General features: G+C 40.4%; 1 protein-coding gene across 2 annotated transcripts in view; it reads left to right on the top strand.

Moving 5' to 3' along the window:
- LOC138018940 (5-oxoprolinase-like) overlaps nt 1-19,292 on the top strand; it is a 63,587-nt gene that overhangs the window by 40,032 nt on the left and 4,263 nt on the right. The window contains exons 14-37 of one of the 2 annotated variants that reach the window (XM_068865616.1): nt 637-724; nt 2,748-2,992; nt 5,153-5,241; nt 5,860-5,941; nt 6,442-6,538; nt 7,034-7,083; nt 7,927-8,065; nt 8,832-8,944; nt 9,326-9,389; nt 9,464-9,517; nt 9,711-9,760; nt 9,837-9,873; nt 10,702-10,812; nt 11,262-11,363; nt 13,553-13,634; nt 13,723-13,815; nt 13,951-14,060; nt 14,264-14,338; nt 15,282-15,338; nt 16,304-16,393; nt 16,489-16,623; nt 17,257-17,406; nt 18,168-18,242; nt 19,127-19,209. In XM_068865616.1, the coding sequence (XP_068721717.1) occupies nt 637-724; nt 2,748-2,992; nt 5,153-5,241; nt 5,860-5,941; nt 6,442-6,538; nt 7,034-7,083; nt 7,927-8,065; nt 8,832-8,944; nt 9,326-9,389; nt 9,464-9,517; nt 9,711-9,760; nt 9,837-9,873; nt 10,702-10,812; nt 11,262-11,363; nt 13,553-13,634; nt 13,723-13,815; nt 13,951-14,060; nt 14,264-14,338; nt 15,282-15,338; nt 16,304-16,393; nt 16,489-16,623; nt 17,257-17,406; nt 18,168-18,242; nt 19,127-19,209 (2,271 nt within the window). Of the gene's footprint in view, nt 1-636; nt 725-2,747; nt 2,993-5,152; nt 5,242-5,859; nt 5,942-6,441; nt 6,539-7,033; nt 7,084-7,926; nt 8,066-8,831; nt 8,945-9,325; nt 9,390-9,463; nt 9,518-9,710; nt 9,761-9,836; nt 9,874-10,701; nt 10,813-11,261; nt 11,364-13,552; nt 13,635-13,722; nt 13,816-13,950; nt 14,061-14,263; nt 14,339-15,281; nt 15,339-16,303; nt 16,394-16,488; nt 16,624-17,256; nt 17,407-18,167; nt 18,243-18,304; nt 18,380-19,126; nt 19,210-19,292 lie in introns of both variants that reach the window. The other variant, XM_068865615.1, reaches the window with a different exon arrangement.

Genomic DNA, 19,292 nt, shown 5'->3' with positions numbered 1-19,292 from the left:
TGTTTTCGATTAAAAACACGGCACTTGTTGGCAATAACCATTATTAGTATATACTAAAACAGTGGATAGCGTTGAACTCGCGCGCTGACATTCTCGTCAAACTCCGAATATCCTGTGCTATTTACCTCCGAGCAACTCGGGAAAAAATGGCGTCCCTATTTGCATCCGTGACAAGTGAAGAAACATCCAAATTAATTTTTTGTGCTGTATATTATCTCACTGTTTTAGTATACTCAGTGTCGGTGGCTATAGCGTTGGATATTTACCTCGCCGCTTCGCGGCTCGGTAAATATCCACCGCTAGCCACCTCCACTTCGGTGAATAGTTGTTAACTAGACTTCTCTCATCTCAACCATGCCCAATCAGTTTAAATCTCCCGCGAAAATGAAAGCAGGCGCTAACATTTCAACTATTAAAGTTCGGAGCTGGTGGAATAAGTTGATAGATGAAACCAACCAAGACGGGCCTTCTCCCAAAAAAAACACAAAAAAGATCCAGCCAACCAAAAATGCTGTGTGAAAATCAAATTGCCCATTGCGGTAATGCAAAACCGCAAAATTACTGTCCACATTCAGTTGTAAACCACTCAACAGTCACATTAGTGTTGTATCATTTTCTTATTTCTGCTTTGAACAGATTTTTCCCAAAAATCTTTGGCAAAACAGAGGACCTTCCATTGGACTTCGACGGTTCATGGGCAGCGTTCAAGAAACTGACCGAAGAGGTTGTAAAAAAATCTTTTCCCTAAGATTCTGGGCATGAACATCGGAACATCACGGAACACCCAAAATAATAAAGACCAACAAAAAAGGTAATTATTTAGAATACTATCAAAAAAGCGCTTTGGTTTTCTGCTGACCTGAACGTTCATTACAAATCGCCATCTTGGCAGTACCTCCCAACATGGAGAACGGTGAGTGAAGTACAATCAAGTCACTTACAAATGCAATCCGGTTGTGATCAACTCAATCCTTGGTGATTTTCTTTGTCTGTCAGACGACTCAGACGAGAAGCTTTCTTAAAGCGTGTCAGCTTCCAGTGGCAGATTGCCAAACTTTAAGCATAGGTAAATATAGAGAACATATGAGGTGAAGTTTAGGTCTGGAAATTTGCCAGAAAATGGAAATAAAAATCGATGAAACTTACCATGTGGTGAGCTGTTGTTGTCTTTAAGACATACACGAAGTTTTGGGAAAAATGGTCCCCGTTCACCTTCCTTCATATACTATGAAGGAAGGTGAACGGGGACCATTTTTCCCGAAAATTCGTGTACGTATTAAAGACAACAACAGCTCACCACATAGTAAGCTTCATCGATTTTTATTTCCATTTTCTAGCAAATTTCCAGTCCTAAACTTCGCCTCATATGTTCTCTATATTTACCTATGTGGCACACACAGTGAGCCTGGGTTACCTGTGGTTAAAGTACTTACATATCACTTATCTTGAAAATTAGCTTTTTTTCTAAAATGCGTTTTCACTTTAATTGTATGTCTCGTTCATAAAGTTGTTCAATAAGCTTAAAAGGTCACCTTTATTTATAGATTCTGCAAGGCAGAAGACAGTGGTCGAAATTAGTGATGGCTTGATTGTAATTCGCTCACGTTTCTCCATGTTAAGAGGCACTACCAAGATGGCGATCTGTAACGACGTTCTGGTCAGCAGAAAACCAAAGCGCTTTTTTGATTGTATTTTTAATAATTTATTTTTTGTTGGTCTTTATTATTTTGGTCGTTCCGTGAGTGTTTTCTTTGTCTAGGGATACGAACCTGTCTGCGCTCGACATTTAACAATAGTTCACCGAAGGCAAGGTGAATATCGGTGAATAAAAACCAAGACGAAGTCTAGGTTTTATTCACCGAGCCTGAACAATTGTTTCACTATAGTTACATAGGTGATTATTTGAAAAAGTTGCATTTTCTTTAAAACAATTAATTTCTTCGTCTTTCACCTCAACGAAACAGCTTGCGGCCATTTTGAAAAAAAAATGCCTAGGTGATTATCGCGTAATTATCACCTCAAGTGCAACCAATCAACGAGGAGAATTTACAGTAATCACCTATGTAATGAAACTAATTAACAATTATTCCATGAGCGCACGTTGGATACGAGATGGTAAATAGCCAACGAGGCGCGTAGCGCGGAGTTGGCTATAACCAGTCTCATATCCAACAAGCGCGAATGGAATAATTGTTTTATTAAATTCCTTAAACTCCAAAAATTTGGAAGTACAAAATACGAGCGAAGAAAGCAAGAAAACCCGAGCCAAATCGAAAAATTTGATGAAGATGCGATGTTGTGTAAAACCATGTGGTCAGACAGACGTAGGCTCACAACAAAAACATTTCTTGCCTTTTCGCGTACTTCTAAAGGTCGGAATCGATCCAAACTTTCCACAAAAAAGGTTTTTTTTCTATTTTGGCTTTATTCAGAGAGAAATTTCGCGTTCCGGGGAAGAAATTTTTAGCTTAGCAATCATTTACCATATAAGGTCAAACTAAGGTATATGAGCTGATAACTGAGATTGAGTGAACCAATCAGAGCACGCGTGCATTATCCGAGATTGAGAATTTAATAATTTGTATTAATCATGGCTTTGGAAAAATGTATTTACAAAAACAATGATAACTTTTAAAAGCATGTAATAAGTTTCTTTGAAAGAGTTTCTTAAAATTAATTTTCTTACACACGAATCATCGTTGCCGGAAAAGTTATGTTTTAAGAGGCATTTTTGTTTTTCAATCAAGGTGAACAAATTTTTATCGTCTCAAAGTGATGGCGACGCTAAAAAGGAACCGCTTAGTATTGCAGAAGTTGCTATGGGCTTTATTACAGTTGCAAACGAGACCATGTGTCGACCAATCAGAGCTCTAACTGAGGCAAGAGGTCATGACACTGCGCGTCACGTGCTAGCGTGTTTTGGAGGGGCAGGAGGACAACATGCATGTTCTATTGCAAGGTCGTTAGGGATGTCTACTGTCTTCATTCACCGGTATGTCTTTCTGCGTGAATATCGTAACAAGTGTTATTGAAATCCAAAAAGAAAATTAGGGGGTAACCACGCATTTTCCAAAGATAATTAATCAACAATATTTATAAAAAGCTTTAAAGTACAAAGCATTGTATGGCGTTCTTTTCCAAATGGAAGCTTAATTATCTCTGAGAAATGCGTAGTTACCCCCAATTTTCGTTTTGGATGCCAAGAGCACTTGCTAAGTTCTGCTTTCTCCGCATAGTTTTGAACCGTGTAAAAATATCCCTGTATTATTATAAAACACCACCCATAGGAAATCCGAGTATCTCGAGATGCGCATAACGTATGCGCAATAACAATATTAGGTGCCGTCCTTAAGGTGATTCCTCAAAAAAAAAGTTGTGGAACGATTTTCTTGAAACTTTCTCTGTATGTTCCCTACTAATCCCTGTTTTGAGAACTACAGTAAAAAAGATATGCCATCGTGCTTGCTAAAGAGATATAATGGACCAATCTTACCCCATTGATGCCTGTACTGATACTAATCACGCACATTTTTCCATCGGCTCAGGGTACATCTCGCGGTAGCTAAACGAGATGGTTTTTAGAGTAACACTTGAAAAAACACCTGATAGGTAGAAAGTCTAGAGCATATGGAACACTGTCTTACATAGTTTATGGAAAAAATACTCAACTTAAAACGACGTCGACTCAAAACGTTTCTCGAGTGGTTGTTTTCAAGAGCATAAAATTTACATCCCTGGGTAAAGGGCTTTTGTACGTTTTTAGCTATAATTATATATATATATATATATAGCGCAAGTAGGGGGTTCCAGTTAGCTGCAGAGTGCTCGATACGTGAAGTAGAGCGAATATAACGTTTAGAAGAAAGACAACTTCACAGCGTAGCGACTTCAAGTTTCATGTTTGGACAATCATCAGGCTACAGATCTTACATTTGCATTCTAACTCATTTAAAGACCATTCTAATACTCTAGGGGAGCGTGCTATTTTAAGTTCGACAAAAGGTATTTGCTCTTGTGTCTGCATTTAGAAATTAACTCGTTTCTTTTTCGTTTTCTTTCTGACTACGGAGCGTCAGAGGGAGAATTTAAAACCTGATACAACAATCACACTAAATCCTTCAGGCATAAAAAGTACTGCAGTGAGACGGAGTTATCGAGGCATATCTGGAGTCTAAAGGACAATAACATCAATTACACGCTACGCTGGGCAATAGAGTCTTTCGCCTCACCATACAAATGTGGATCAAAGAGATGCGACCTGTGCCTTACAGAAAAGTTGTACATAATAAAAGCAGATACGCGCCACCTACTGAACAAAAGAAACGAGTTAATTTCTAAATGCAGACACAAATACCTTTTGTCGAACTTAAAATAGCACGCTCCCCTAGAGTATTAGAATGGTCTTTAAATGAGTTAGAATGCAAATGTAAGATCTGTAGCCTGATGATTGTCCAAACATGAAACTTGAAGTCGCTACGCTGTGAAGTTGTCTTTCTTCTAAACGTTATATATATATATATATATATATATCTTTTCCTTCCGATCATGTTTTTTTTTTACTTTTTGTTTTAAAGGGGATAATATGTACAAAATAGTTAAGGAATGAAAAATAGAGGTCACCGCGCTCGTTTAACAGTAAAACACCATCGTACCTGTCTATCTCGATTATCGTAGATCGAAACAACAAAATTCGCCATGTTCTCGGAATGCGCGCACTTATTCGCAAAGAATTATGGGCCATTCACAACTTCTCTCACGTGTTTTGAGAACTGTTTCAGTGTGTATGATCGACTTACTCCATATTTACAATGTTGCAAATTTGATCCAATTTGTAAATATTGACACACCATATGCACCGTACAGGATGCTCAGTGCAATACTGAGGAATCACCTTAAGCCTTCGGTTCGCGCGCTAGAGAACCCGCGATGGTCCTCAACCGTAACTTTATCATTAAAGGATTTCTAAATATGACCGTTTTCAAATTCAAAACTCTTGATTACCTGAGATATCCTCGAAGCACCTTAAAGTACCGTGACATAGCCCTTTTGATCTGAGTGAGACTCTTGTTCTTCGCGAAATTGTATCGTGAAAGTGATCTTTGTGTAGAAAAGTAACACAAGTCGAAAACACACTTTTCTTGGAAAATCTCAGTTACGCAGGTATCCTGTCCGCGTACGGATTGGCCTTAGCAGATGTGGTTCATGAAGCACAAGAACCTTGCGCTCGCGAATATAACACAGGTAAGACAAGAGACATCAACCTCTCAGCTGGGGTCATAAATCTTTACGTCTCCCAAGGGCGAGAGAGACCTTGGTATGTTCTAGTCACGTAGGTCCTCCAATATGGGACATAGTAAACGAAAGATTAATGGGCGGGGAGGCTAAGTCTCGAATTTTGAATCCACTTCGATAAAGGAGCCCATTCCTGACGTCTTTTGATGGTCACACTCACACGCGATCAGGGTCCCTCGATGGGAAGAACCTGTAAACGATAGTAAGAACGACGTTAAAGACAGGTGTCGTCTGGCTGTGTTTTGAGAAACTGCTGAGTTTTTTTTTTTTTGTAGAATAAGTCACTCGCCATCTTTGCTCTCCACATTTTTTCAATTCTTGTGCCTTCCATCTGATTTTAGATTAAACTGAAATGAGCCAATCATAATTTGTGGCAAATACACCCACCCGCTTCCAAGTGCGGGAAAACGCTCGCGATGTCAATAATTTTGCTCTCACTTCTGATGCGCTAAAAAAACCAAGCACTTTGAAGGTTGTCGTACTAAGCCAAAGCAGTCGAAACTCTAATTTTTACACTGGACTAAAGGCCACTATACTAAATCTATATTGTGATGTGCTTTTTTGCAGAGTCCTTCAGCTTTTTGGACGAAAGGATTGATTTCTTGACAGAAAAGTGTATCAAAGAATTAAAAAGCCAAGGGTTTGAAGAGTAAGTGTTAAGCGTCACCCTAAAATAAGAAAAATGCAAGGCTGGGCGTTTCCATGATAAGGCCTTGTCAATCAATGAAATCGCTACCTTTTGATTCAGCTTAAGGTTGATGTCTAGGGAATTGCTTGTCGTCTTGCTCCATGACCTCAATTTCTAGTTTACGAAGCGCAATACTTTTAACCAAGAAGGTTTGGCGAATCCACTGAAGCTGTCTCCCAACAACTTGAAGTTAGCCTGATTCTCATCTTTGAGTAATTTGGTTGACAACGAGTAAATATGTCATTAGGAACAAAATATGCAGTGAGGAGTGGCAAGGATATTACTCGCGTAGAAAACTTAAAACTGAGTCATATTATTACCATTTTTTGATAATGTTGGTGTGACTGTTTGGCAAGTGGCTAGTTTAGTCAGCAAGTTAGATTTCTACATAGAGTATTTGGAAAATCAAGATTTAACTAAAATGAACACTTGTCTCTTAACAAAGCTGTCCTCGTTTGTAGGAGTCAAATCTCAACGGAGGCGTTCCTTCACATGCGGTACAGCGGCACAGATTGCGCCTTAATGTGCAGTGCTTCCTCTGCAAAACCGGATCTTCAGGTTAGCTCTTTCTTGCTTGGACGTCTTCACTTCTCGGGCCTTTTCACTTCTCTCGCAAGCGACGAAGCCACTAGCCTCAAATAACAAAGATGAAAATGAGTGGTGTTATCAGAAGTATATGTTAAGTACGGTTTGTGAGCTGTCAGTAGTCATTAGTAATTAGTATATGGTAATAGTTTTGTATTATCGTAACTTCGTGTATGAACATCCTAGTATATCAGCTTTTCAGTGATTGCGCAGCTGGTAAGCTGCTCTGGTCATAGCGCTTGTAGATTTACCAGTAAAAGTTTCTAATGTATGTAATGTGCTTGTAAAAAATAAGACGAAAATTGAAAAAAAAAAGAATACCGAAGATTTTGCACTAGTTCTCGTTGAATGCATCTCCCGTTCGCCACTCTTCAATTATTCTAACTTGAGTTACTGCCAAACAAGGTACCGATAATGATCAGAGATGTAAGCTTTTATTGTTAATGTGTTTGTGTCTTGTTTCCAAAGCCAAGCACAGCCTGTCGTCATGGAGATTTTGGACAAGCTTTCAACAAGAGGTTAAAACAGCTCATTACTCGTTTTACATTCTGTTATGTGAAAAACCCTTTTGTTTATTGAAGTCCGGCGTCTTCATCAAGCGTCAAAATGACTGCCATTACTGTTGAGGACTTTATAATGATATTATAATTGGAGAAAAATGTATGCTTTTGCGGGCACATGGGAACAAATTTTAAAACTCGTTGATTCAAATGCGCACGCCCTTTGGTTCATCAGAAACTTATGATATTACTGAAGCAAGGTTTTTCGGAAAAGAAATTTTTAAAAAAGTTTTGGTCTTTTTTTCTGTGTAATGGAAGTCGAGTTATTTTTGTTAATGGTACTTTTCCAGTGGACTCTGTGAAGTTCTTTGTTTGGGCTAAAGCCTGGTTTTCACAAGCAACCCAAGCACTAGCGCTAGCAGAAGCGCAGGCATAAGAGTGCTTATATCACCGTGAAAAAATGTTGATGTTCGTTTTCACTTAGCATAAGCTACTTCTGCTTGAACTTTGTGCTTGTGTCGCTAGTGAAAACCAGGCGGAACGGTCAGTTCATCTAACGGTTCATTTCAATATACATTTTTTTTGCCTGTTTGCCTGTGTAAAGAACTGGAACCACCGAGACCTCACTGGTATGAACCTCGTCCCCAGGGCACTTTTCCCTGGCTTTGAGTAAGCCAGGGAAAAGCGCCCTGGGGACGAGGTTGCACTGGTATCTTACTATTTAGGAAAAACATCTCCTACTCTTAAATTTTACCTGGTGCATAAAAAATTCCTTTGACCTAGGATCACTCTTTGTAGCGGTAAATCCCTATTGTAAAGAGAAGCAGCTCAGTGTTTGAAGACTTTTCCTTTTGATGGTAGGTACATCCGGGAGTTTGGATTCACCATTCCTAGCCGCCAGATCCTTATAGATGACATTAGAGTGAGAGGGACTGGGCATTCGAAGACGTCAGTTGCACATGAAGTGCCGGCTGCCGACACCCCTCCCCCGGTGAAAAAGGTATATCTCCACTAACTATCATATTTAGCTAAGTAAAACTGTTTTTGATGTTATTTCACCATAATTAGAACAATTTCTTTGACATAGAAGCATTTATTTTTCAATTCTCGTGTTTCGTAACGTTTAAAAAAATCTTTGACCATTACAGACTGAGCTGAGTCTGCAACGATCAATTTTAAGGAAATAAGGAGAAAAGAACTAGAACGAAGGCAATACTTCAAGAAGCACTGCCTTTCTTTACCAGGGTTTTACAAAACCTGATGAAGAAAGTCAGTGACTTTTGAAATATTGGCTTTTTTCAATATATTCCTTCACCGTTATATCAGCCTTGCTCTTTTCAGCTTTTTATAATATTTATATCGCTGATAACGTCCTTCACCAGAACCCGGTGTTTCTGTTTTGTTACGCTGGTCCTTGCGGGTGTTACCCAGGTGTTATGATGTTGGTTTCATGCAGATTCTCTTGGTCTTAATTCCACTATTATTAGCAACTGGGCCTGTCCATGGCTTTCCCGATTTAATTGCTCCGAGGAGAAGGAGGCAGCTTGGGTCAAGCTTTATAGCTGGCCGCCGACTCGTTACCGTTTTCCAACTGGGTAAACTTTTTTGTTCCATTTAAATTGAATTATTACTTTTTATGCAAAGCTCCACAAGATCGTAGCACAAACTTGATTTTGCTGGACTTAAACAGTGAAATATCGTGCTTGTTCAGGAATGCAAACGCTTAACTGATCAAGTTACTGATTATTCTAACGTTTCATCATCAGGTTACAAAGTGTTACTTTGAAGACGGCTTTCACCAGACCAAAATTTACCTCCTTGAGGAGTTAGCCGCTGGCCACTCAATAGACGGACCGGCTGTCATTGTGGACAATACAAGGTCGGCTGAACAAGTTTTCTGGACATTTTTGAGAAGGGACGTGGAGGGGAGGGCAATACTTGCAGATTTAATAGTCCCAGAAATTCACATCATTTTATCGGTTTTCTGGAAGACTTAGTTTCTTGCGGCTTCATCTTTGTTATCGCTTTCCTGATTTTTAATTTTGTATCCTGAAATTATGTCGTGTTTCCCTAAAGTTTCTTTTCGCTCCCTACTGAAGTACCGGTGATATCTCCACATTCCGGGAAGAACGTTTTTATCATGAAACACTGAGGCGGGCTTGTTTGAGTTGTTTTCCCAACTTCTTCAAAAGGAAATGATACACGGGATCTCAGCGTGTACTACGGCTGCTCGCTAATCATGGTGTTTTCCTTTTCACAGCACAATCCTTGTTGAACCGCAATGTAAGGCTGTGATAACAAAATCTGGGGACATCACGATTGAGGTAGTCGCTGCTGGTAGCTCCAAATAATTCTATGCAACCTTTCTCTGTGCACACTGATGTTTTCATGCTTTCAGATTGGGGGTAATCAGACGAAAAAGAGCATTGGAACTGAGCTGGATGCTATACAGGTACCGTGGACATTTTAAAGTCAGAATAAGTTTTTCGGCCTCCCATTGCAACCAAATAGATGTACCATACCATGTAGATGTTCCACTCATAAGAATGTTAAGCCTTTTTCGAGTCAAGAAAAAGCACAGCGGAATTAGTGACCACTGAGTGAATTTATTTTAACTCTATTTTCATTTCTCTCTTTCTTTCTAGCTTTCGATATTTTCTCATCGTTTTATGAGCACTGCTGAACAGATGGGCAGGTAAGTTATTTTTTATTGAAGTTACGATGAAACAGCATAGCTAACAATAACCATGTTTTTCATCTTTTAAATGCAGAGTTCTTCAGCGCACCTCGATTTCGACGAACATTAAGGTGAGAGGAGACAGTTGTTACAATTTACATTTACATGAATGCCCGTGTTGGAAGCACGAGGGAACTTGGAATGAATGATAAGAATGAATGAATGAAACATAAACTTGGCCTGTCACCTGGAGGAGTATCCAGTAAAGTACACGTTGAAAATGTCATTACTTTTTAACGAGAGATTTGACGCGAATGAATTAGGCCATTTCCGAATTGCTGTTTGCCACTGGTTCAAAACGACTCTTGGTGCTAAACTGTTCAAATGAAAATGAGTTTGATTTGCATGAAAATGCACCACTCGTTTCCATTTGAATGGTTTACACCAGGACTCACCTTGAAACCAAGGTAAACAGGAACTCGGAAATGAGCTAGTCGTGTGCCGGTGCCTTGACGCGAACGATGCGCAAGGAAGAGGAGAAGAGATTTTCCGTACCTTTCCCCTAAGAATGCCTGCAAAGGAGGCTTGAGGACGAGGACAAGGCAATCACGGTGGACCAATTACAATTAATGTATCAACTGTCCAGAGCACGCGGCACAACTTGCAACAGGTTTTAAGCGCAGAAAAGTGTGCGCATGACAATTAGTTATTGGTTGGGTTGAAACGTCTCTACCGTTTCATTTTAAACAGCCATGGTTGTTAGATAAGACCTCCTTTAAGGTTGGCTTCTTTCAATGCCTTACATTCTGTTTTTCCTTTCTAATATTTCTTGTAAAGAATCTCATCCTTGAGTCAATGCCTTCACCGCGTCTGTACTTTTTCGTTCTTAACTACTCTGATATCTCTCGTCTAACTCGTGAAGTCTTTGTTCAATGAGAGTTTTGTTTGATTCCATTCAGGAAAGACTTGATTTTTCATGCGCCATGTTTGGTCCAGATGGAGGCCTGGTCGCTAATGCACCTCATATTCCAGTCCATCTCGGTTCAATGCAGGAAACTGTACAATACCAGGTAAGAACAACAGGTGCAAAAGAAATGTTTTTCTTTCCGACTGAGGTTGTGAAACAGGCAAGACATTAATTAGGGTTCTCCCACACTGAATGAAGGCCATGGTACGAGGCAGGGTATCAGTTTTCACGTTCAGTCACGTTATTTAGTTTTTATGTCTTACCATAAGTGCAGCAGCATTCCCACCCTCCCACCCCTCAGCCATTCCGAAATGGTTTCTTCTTTTTGTTTAACAGATTGTAGTAAGGTCATTTTCTTTGGTTTCTCTATGAGCTGGCCTTTTTGCCTTGAAATTCCATTTCTGTCAATTTTGTTGATGGTTGGTAGTCGTGTTGATAAAGTGCTGTCGATAACATCCTGCTGCCTTGTTGTGTGGTAGACAAATGATATTCGGTATATGAGAAACACAGATGAAACCATTTTTCTTTTTCTCCGACAACGTTCTTTTGTAGATTCGCACGTTAGGAAATGATCTGAAGGAAGGTGACGTCATCCTAAGTAACCATCCAAGTGCCGGGGGGACACATCTGCCAGATTTGACTGTCATCACCCCGGTAAGGATTTTCAAGGCCTTCTCGATAATAACAGGCATAAACATGCATCACTGCATACAATAGCTTCACTGAATATTTTTGTCATCTCAGCGTGAAGAGACTGAAAATGGTGTTTCAGCAATAATTTGTTTTGTCCCTTTTCCGGACATTGTCAGTGCCTCAATATATGTCCAATACAGCTGCATAATAGGAACTAGACCTTAACATCGGAGTACGAGCCTGACTACAGGTACAAGTTTTCCGTACTGAGCATGCGCATGTATCTAAATGCCTAGAAATGCCTAGAAAGATGTGTCTTTAGCCATTGCTATACCCTCATCTCGCCACAACTCTACCATCTGCAGCATGGTTTTCTTAGAGGAAGGTCTACTGTTACTCAGCTTCTCCAGGTCTACCACGAAGCGATCGAAGCCCTAGCCAAAGGCAAGGAGATTGACATAGCCTATTTGGACTTCGCTAAAGCACTCGACAAAGTCCCTCACTGTGCCTTGCTGAATAAGCTATCTCGATTCGGAATATCTGGGCAGCTAATAAACTGTTTTCAGAGCTATCTTTCTGATAGATATCAACGAGTAGCACTACAAGGTACCTATTCCGACTGGTTACAAGTCTTGTGCGGTGTTCCGCAAGGCTCTATATGGGGCCCTCTGCTCTTCCTTGTCTATATAGATGACATTCCTCAATGTATTAAACATGACTCTAAAGTTTCTATATTTGCAGATGATTCTAAGCTGTTTAAGATAATTGAAAAACCATCAGACAAACTTTCACTTCAACAAGACCTAACGCAGCTCTCAATCTGGAGTGATACCTGGAAAATGTGTCTCAGTATACCCAAATGTAAGGCCTTGAATATCTCTTGGAAGAAAATTCCCACAAAACGAGAATACCACCTTAACGGGTCCCCACTGGCAACAGTTAGCGAAATTAAAGACTTGGGCATAACTGTCACCAACACTCTCCAATGGTCTCAACATATAAAACTGATCTCTTCTAAAGCAAATAGAACGCTTGGCCTTATTCGTAGGGTCTGTAGAGATATCAATGATCCTGACATCAAGAAACTTTTATACTGCTCAATTGTTCGACCACAACTAGAGTACGCTTGTGAACTATGGTCACCAAACACGTCAAAGGACAAACTATTACTAGAAAATGTTCAGCGCAGGGCCACAAAGTTTATCTTGAATTATGCAAGGGATCTTTGCTATAGGGATCGGCTGTTAAAACATTCTTTATTACCACTAGAATATAGAAGGGAAATGAAAGACTTGGTACTTATCTATAACACTAGAGCAGGCTATATTGATCTGGGTCAGCAAGACTTTTTCTGTCAAAGTGTAGTTCGGCAGAAAACACGTAATTCCAGTGAATTAAATTATCAAATACTACACGCAAAACAAAATTACTTGAAACATTCACTTTATTATCGGTCTATCAATTTTTGGAACAAACTACCAAGGGATATTAAAAGCGTGGACTCATTTTATACATTCAAAAGGAGGCTTTTAGATTTTTATGATGATAAAACCCTTTCTTATAATTTTCCAAGTCGTGAGGGTGTAAGTTAATGAAGGTATTTTTGAATTAACTTGGTTGTAAATAATATCACATGATAATTATTTTGTTAATATTTATTGGGGTTGAATATCAATTGGGACATCGTCGTGTTTTCTTCTCCAGTTGCTGATGTTACTTTGTACGCGCAACAAATTCAATAAAAAAAAAAAAGGATTGAGTGCCGACATTTTTCGAAGTGCACATGCTCAGAACGGAAAACTTGTATTGGTATTCGTAGTCGTCCTCCTCTTCCGATCTAAAGTTCCCTAGGGTTTGTAGGGGTTTGAATCCATCCTGTTGCATATAATTCACAACTTGCACAATCCCATAATGCAATCCGCCTTGGGGGTTTCTTTACATAAAAACAATGGATAACCTGTTCACTGAAGCATAAGAGTAAATAACTTGTAGTGTTTTTATGTAAAGAACCCCCCAAAACGGATTGCATTATGCGATTGTGCAAGTAGTGAATTGCTGTTTCATCCCAACCTCGTTCCCAGGGCCTCCATTGTCGTTGTCTCCTCATCGAAAAAGAGACTCTGGGAACGAGGTTTGTTTCATCCAATCCAAACACCTGATCAACGTAGCATGTTAACATACATTGACACCGTTGTATGATTTCATTTCAGGTATTTCACCCTGGCCAATCCAAGCCTGTGTTTTATGTAGCTAGTCGTGGTCATCATGCCGATATTGGAGGCAGTGCACCTGGTAAAGCTGAGAGTTTTGCATAATATTGTCCCTTCATTTTTCCGAAATTTCTATGTTGTTGACTTCAATTCTATCGTTGTTATTGCAGGGTCCATGCCACCTGATTCCCATTCCATATTTGAGGAGGGAGCTGTATTCAGGTCGTTTAAAATTGTCAAAGAAGGTGTTTTCCAAGAAGAAGGTAAAATGCAAAATTTTAACAAACAGGCTACCAGCAGGCCTAGTTGAATTCCAATCCCTGCTCTTGCTGATCAGAATCAGATATCCGTCTTCGTATAGGTTTGTTGTCGTAAAGTTTACAACTTCTGTTCAACAGGCCTGGTTGAAAAGCTGATGGAGCCTGCTAAATATCCCGGATGTAGCGGCACTCGCAATCTCCATGACAACCTGTCTGACCTCAAAGCCCAAATTGCTGCAAATCACAAGGTATATTGATAAACATTTCGCCTTCCCTTGCCATTTACAAACCCGTCTTTATTGCCTTGCTGTATTTTATGTGGACATTTACTTTTTACCTTCTTTGTTCATGTGCTCTTTTAGTTGTGACGTTCTCTAAGCTCTAAGCTTCTCTAAGTTGACACGTTCTTTAAGCCTTGTGTGTAAAAATTTAACCCCGTTTGATTTCGCAGGGTATAAAGCTTATCAGTGGCTTGATAGAGGAGTACAGTCTTCCAGTGGTCCAGGCTTACATGAAGTACATCCAGGTAAGATTTTAATCAACCTTTTGAATGCCTCGAGATCCATATACACCTTATTCCAAAATGGCCGCCATTTTAGTATTCTTTTGTTTCCATGCAAATTGGCCTTCCATGCAAAATGGCGTCGTTCAAGGTTAAATATTCTTTTGAATTTTACGTTTGAAAGCGAGGCCATAAGGGCCAATTTGCATGGAAACAAAAGAATACTAAAATGGCGGCCGTTTTGGAATAAGGTGTTTGGTGAGTGGTGAGTAAATCTTCAGATAGAAAAGATTACCCGCATTCCGAGCAATTAGAAGTTTTTTTGTCACTTGTGAAAGAAATGGAGCATAAGGTGGATCAAACCAGTTTCAAGAAACACTTCAAGGAACTGTACTATTCAAAACAACTGAATCTACACAACTGTTTCATGCAAACGGCAATGTTATATGGCATCTTATTAGACACCAATGATTGCTTCACAAGATGCGCTCATTAATATAATGTGACGTAATAGGTTACTATAGCAACAAAAAGCCATCTAAGAACACCCTATATTTTGTCTTTGAGTGCTTATATCTCCCAAACGAACTTCCCCCCGCCCCTCCCCTGGAAAGTGAGTAAAGCTCAATGCATAGTTTTAAAACGTTCTCGCGATACCCCCACAATTTGAAAAATTAAGGTGGCTCTGAATATGCTCCAGAGAAGCTGTTTTAACTTAGCAGAATTTCTAAATTAGGGGTCACCGAGTTCTCTAAATGATAAGAACTTTATCGCATTAAAGCCAGTTTATTTTTGCCTTAAAAATAATACATTAACTGTCTAACGCCAAACGATTTTACTCGTCAATGTGGAACCCCTGGGAGTCAATGGGTTAATGACTCTAATTTACAGCTCCGAAAGCTTGTCTTGATGCTATTCGACGGATAAAGTGCGGCATCTTCTTATGTATACATCATTTTTATTTTAGCATAACGCGGAAGTTGCTGTTCGAGAAATGTTGAAAGAAATTGCAACCAAAACAAAGGTAAATATAGCGAAACATCATGAATTTTAACAGGATGTAGGGCATGAAATTAACCTTTTTGCTCAGGTGCCAGCTTGCGACTAATGGGAAAAATTTGGTCCCCAGATGATAAATTTTCGTCGGCAACTTTGCATGCGAGGAAAGTCATAATTATTAAGTAGCACAAAAAGAAAAACAGCACAGTCAATTTTGTAGGTGTTTGCTTTCTAACAGAGGGGACAAGTTCTCCAACCCACTTTACGTTAAGGGTACAGGTTGCTTTTTGAAGGTTCCATGCAAATTTTAAACTCATTGTGCGATGTCTAGCTTCATTAATATCAAGCTAGTTCCGAGGAGGTCCTTCGGTAATATGCATTCACAACTGACGATGGATTTAAATTTTCAATTAACCTTCTTGCCGAATCTTCGTCTTCCGGGCGCAAAATTCACGGTAACCGGCAAGAAGCATACGGTGTTTAAGTGCGCCCACGATCCCATGAAGCTGCTGAAACAATATGGCGCCTAGTAAACGGTAGTACTTGGTGTAAGACCTAACTATTATGTCCCCAGTTACACCCATACACTACCTATGACCATGCAGTATCAGCCTGCAGTAGCTCTAGTTGGGAAACGCAGTGATCGAAGTATCGAAGTACATTTGTGCTATTAATTAACAATGTGAGAAACCGATTTTCTTGTAGTATTTATACATTATTTTAATGGGGAAAGAAAGGTGAGTCGTGTTCTAGCTACCAGTTCCGAACAATTTCATCATATAAAGATTCAAATACAACAGTTGTCTGCTGTTTATCCTGGGTTATCAGACAAAACATGATTCGCCAGATGGCGACCAGTGCTGAAAATCTAGTCGCCAGCCCTTAGCGCTTAGTTCGTTTTCCTTTGCCATTTCGTTGCTGTTGTCTTTGTTGTATTTTTCGTTGCCAGGATTGTTATAAATGTTGTTTGATATGTATTGCGTTTCGCAGGAACGCACTGGAAAAACCATATTATTCTCCGAAGATTTCATGGACGATGGTTCGCGCATTAAACTCACGATATTCATTGACGAAGAAGAGGTATTCGTTTGTCAAATAAACAGCTGAAATTTTAGTGATATTTCTTCAGTCAGAACCCCCGAATAATTGAAGATGAAAATTGTTCCCTTTCACAGGGCAGTGCCGTGTTTGATTTTACGGGGACTGGGCCTGAAATGTATGGCAACTGCAATGCACCCCGGGCCATCACGTTTTCTGCCATTATTTATTGTCTGAGATGCATGGTCAAACACGATATACCGCTGAACCAGGTAAATAATTGTTAAACCAAGTTATATTGAAAAATTTCGGGGTTTGCTGCATCACTTTATTAAGACAATCTCGACCCCAGAGCTCCTCTCTTGACTGAGAGAGAGAGAGAAGAGCTCTGGGAAACCCTGAAACAAAGTGTCTTCTCATTGGTTTTCGTGAAGAACAATCAAAAGCGCCTCTAATTGGTGCACTCATGTTAGCACGAGGAGTCAGCAGGCGCCGTAAGGTTCAAATAGCCAATTTTGGGCTATAACAACCCTACGGTGCATATCCCTCTAACAGAGTTTCCCAGAGCCTTGCGTCGACCCGAGGCTCTGGTGACGAGAGTGTTTATTAAGATATAAGGAAGGTTACACAAGATGCCTTTATCAGAATGCGTATTCAAATAAAAAGTGATCTTCGTGTGAAACAAAAGACAGGTGCAACCTCTAATTTCGTTTGGCCGAGTAAACTATTCATTTCAAGATCGCGCTTCACGCTTCTTCCTCGCGCGTGTTTTTTCGCGTGGTGTGCTGGCGCGTGACATTCCGTGAATTTGTTGGGCCCTTTCTGTCACACAGTTAAACGTTATGTGTATTCTCACGACATTTCGTTGGTTTGATGTATTTTGCCATCGCGTTTCTTTTCCTCAGGGTTGTTTAGCGCCAGTCAAGGTTTTAATTCCTCCGGGCAGCATTCTAGATCCGACGGAAACGGCAGCTGTTGTTGGCGGGAACGTTTTGACGAGTCAGCGAGTTGTTGACGTTGTACTAAAAGCCTTTGAAGTATGCGCTGCATCCCAGGTAAATCACATAATTTTTGACGTTGCGCAAGTTCGGAATGAACCATACAGAGAAAATTTCAAAGTTAACTAGGTGAGCTCTTGAAGTCATCGCTTCACTGAAGGGTAAGAGATAAAATGCTTAAAATTTTTGAAGTTTGAACCCCTCTCTTGGTAACTATTGCCAGTATAAATGGTTTCTATGAAAGCATCTAACCAATAAAAAAGTACTAATCATAATGCGAAAATTCCTCTTGCATTGCGTGTGCACCGAAAGGCTGGAAAAAAAGGGCGGAAAGACATTATACCACCGTCAAGCACGAGGGGGTGAGAACCAGGGTGTTAAGCGCGGAGTGAGCGCGGGAAGGCATCTAACCAGAGCCGGGAGAGTGTGCAACTGGTGTTAAACGCGATTTGAGACTGGGGAAGCCTTTTTTCCGATGTGAAGTTGTGCGCTAGGTGTCAAGGGCGATGAAAGCGCGGGAAAATAAATTTGCCTTTGTTAAACACGCAAAAGTGCGCAACAGTTCTTCGGTTGTTCAAAACGTAGATGGCGCTATCTATTTTGATAAACCACTATGTTGTCAAAAATCACTATATTGTGCTTATCAGATAAATAGTGATTTATCAGGTGTATAACGCTGTCCACCTCTTGAACTACCGAAACCGGTACCAGTTGTCTTGTGCGATGTCAGCGCGGTAAAAATTCCTACTTATGCCAAGATCACAAGAGTTTGTGGTATGAACGTCTTTCCAAAATCGCTGTATTGTCCTGTGCTGTAGGGCTGTATGAACATAACAGCGTTCGGAGATGACCGCTGCCAGTATGTGGAGACGATTAGTGGTGGAAGTGGGGCGGTGAGTTGTTCATCGTTTTTTTTTTCTTTTTTGCTTACCGAATTCCTTGATGATTGTGACAGGGCTGTATGAATAACACAACGTTTGGAGACGAAGGATGCGGATACTACGAGACAATCTGCGGGGGATCTGGTGCGGTGAGTTGCAGCAAGCAGCGACTAATTTGGCTTTGAAGGCAGACAATGCCGACATTTCCAGAGTATTAAAATAACGGTGACAATTTCAATAACTGAAAACCAACCGTTTTGAAATCGGCGCCTAGACTAAGTATTGTTTAATTATCCAGTCAAGTGTTTATCCAGTTACCAATTTTCAGCGCTTTAATGCCAATTGAGTCTATTTTTCCTGTACAGGTGGCGCGCTTTCTGGAATTTCAGTGATCATGTGCTTCCCAAATCAGGCGGGCAGCTCAGCTGGAGCCGGTCGCCAGTTCGATCCCCGTCTCATTTGATCATCGTTTGTTTCGATTTTCCTCTGATCCGTGAAGCTGTAGCTTTGAATACCCATAAACGAAGCATAGATGGAGGAAGGGGGGAGGCACCGAGGGCCACAAGTTTATCAGTGCCACTAGTTCACTGTCACGTGTTACCCTTGTAAAATAACGACCTTTCCCTTTTTACCATTTTTTGTCCTATTGATCTTTCGTCCATACTGTCCTGTTCCACTGTCCTGTTCCACTGTATCCGATGGTGTGCTGAGGAGAAAAAACCCCGACTGTACCTTCCGATGTAGTGATCGGTAAGATCACTCAAATTCCAGAAAGCGCGTTCCACACGACCCGGGAAACATCAAACCGCGGAAAATGCGAGAGTCCACATGGGCCAAGAGATACCATTTCTCAAGCTTACCTACTCAGAGTGAGATTCAATATGCTTCTTTGACAGGGTCCGACGTGGGACGGGCGAAGCGGCGTGCATGTCCACATGACAAACACTAGAATAACTGATCCGGAGATCATCGAAAGAAGGTATTTATCTGTTGGAACTAGAAAAGAGGGAAGCATGGTAACCTTTCCACGGCTCACTTGTGCGCCCACGTTTGAGCCACTTC

The sequence above is a fragment of the Montipora capricornis genome, chromosome 10, assembly GCF_036669925.1.
Source record: "Montipora capricornis isolate CH-2021 chromosome 10, ASM3666992v2, whole genome shotgun sequence".
In the NCBI taxonomy this organism is placed as follows: domain Eukaryota; kingdom Metazoa; phylum Cnidaria; class Anthozoa; order Scleractinia; family Acroporidae; genus Montipora; species Montipora capricornis.
The sequence above is the reverse complement of the archived record's forward strand: the minus strand, read 5'-3'. Positions and strand labels throughout refer to the sequence as shown.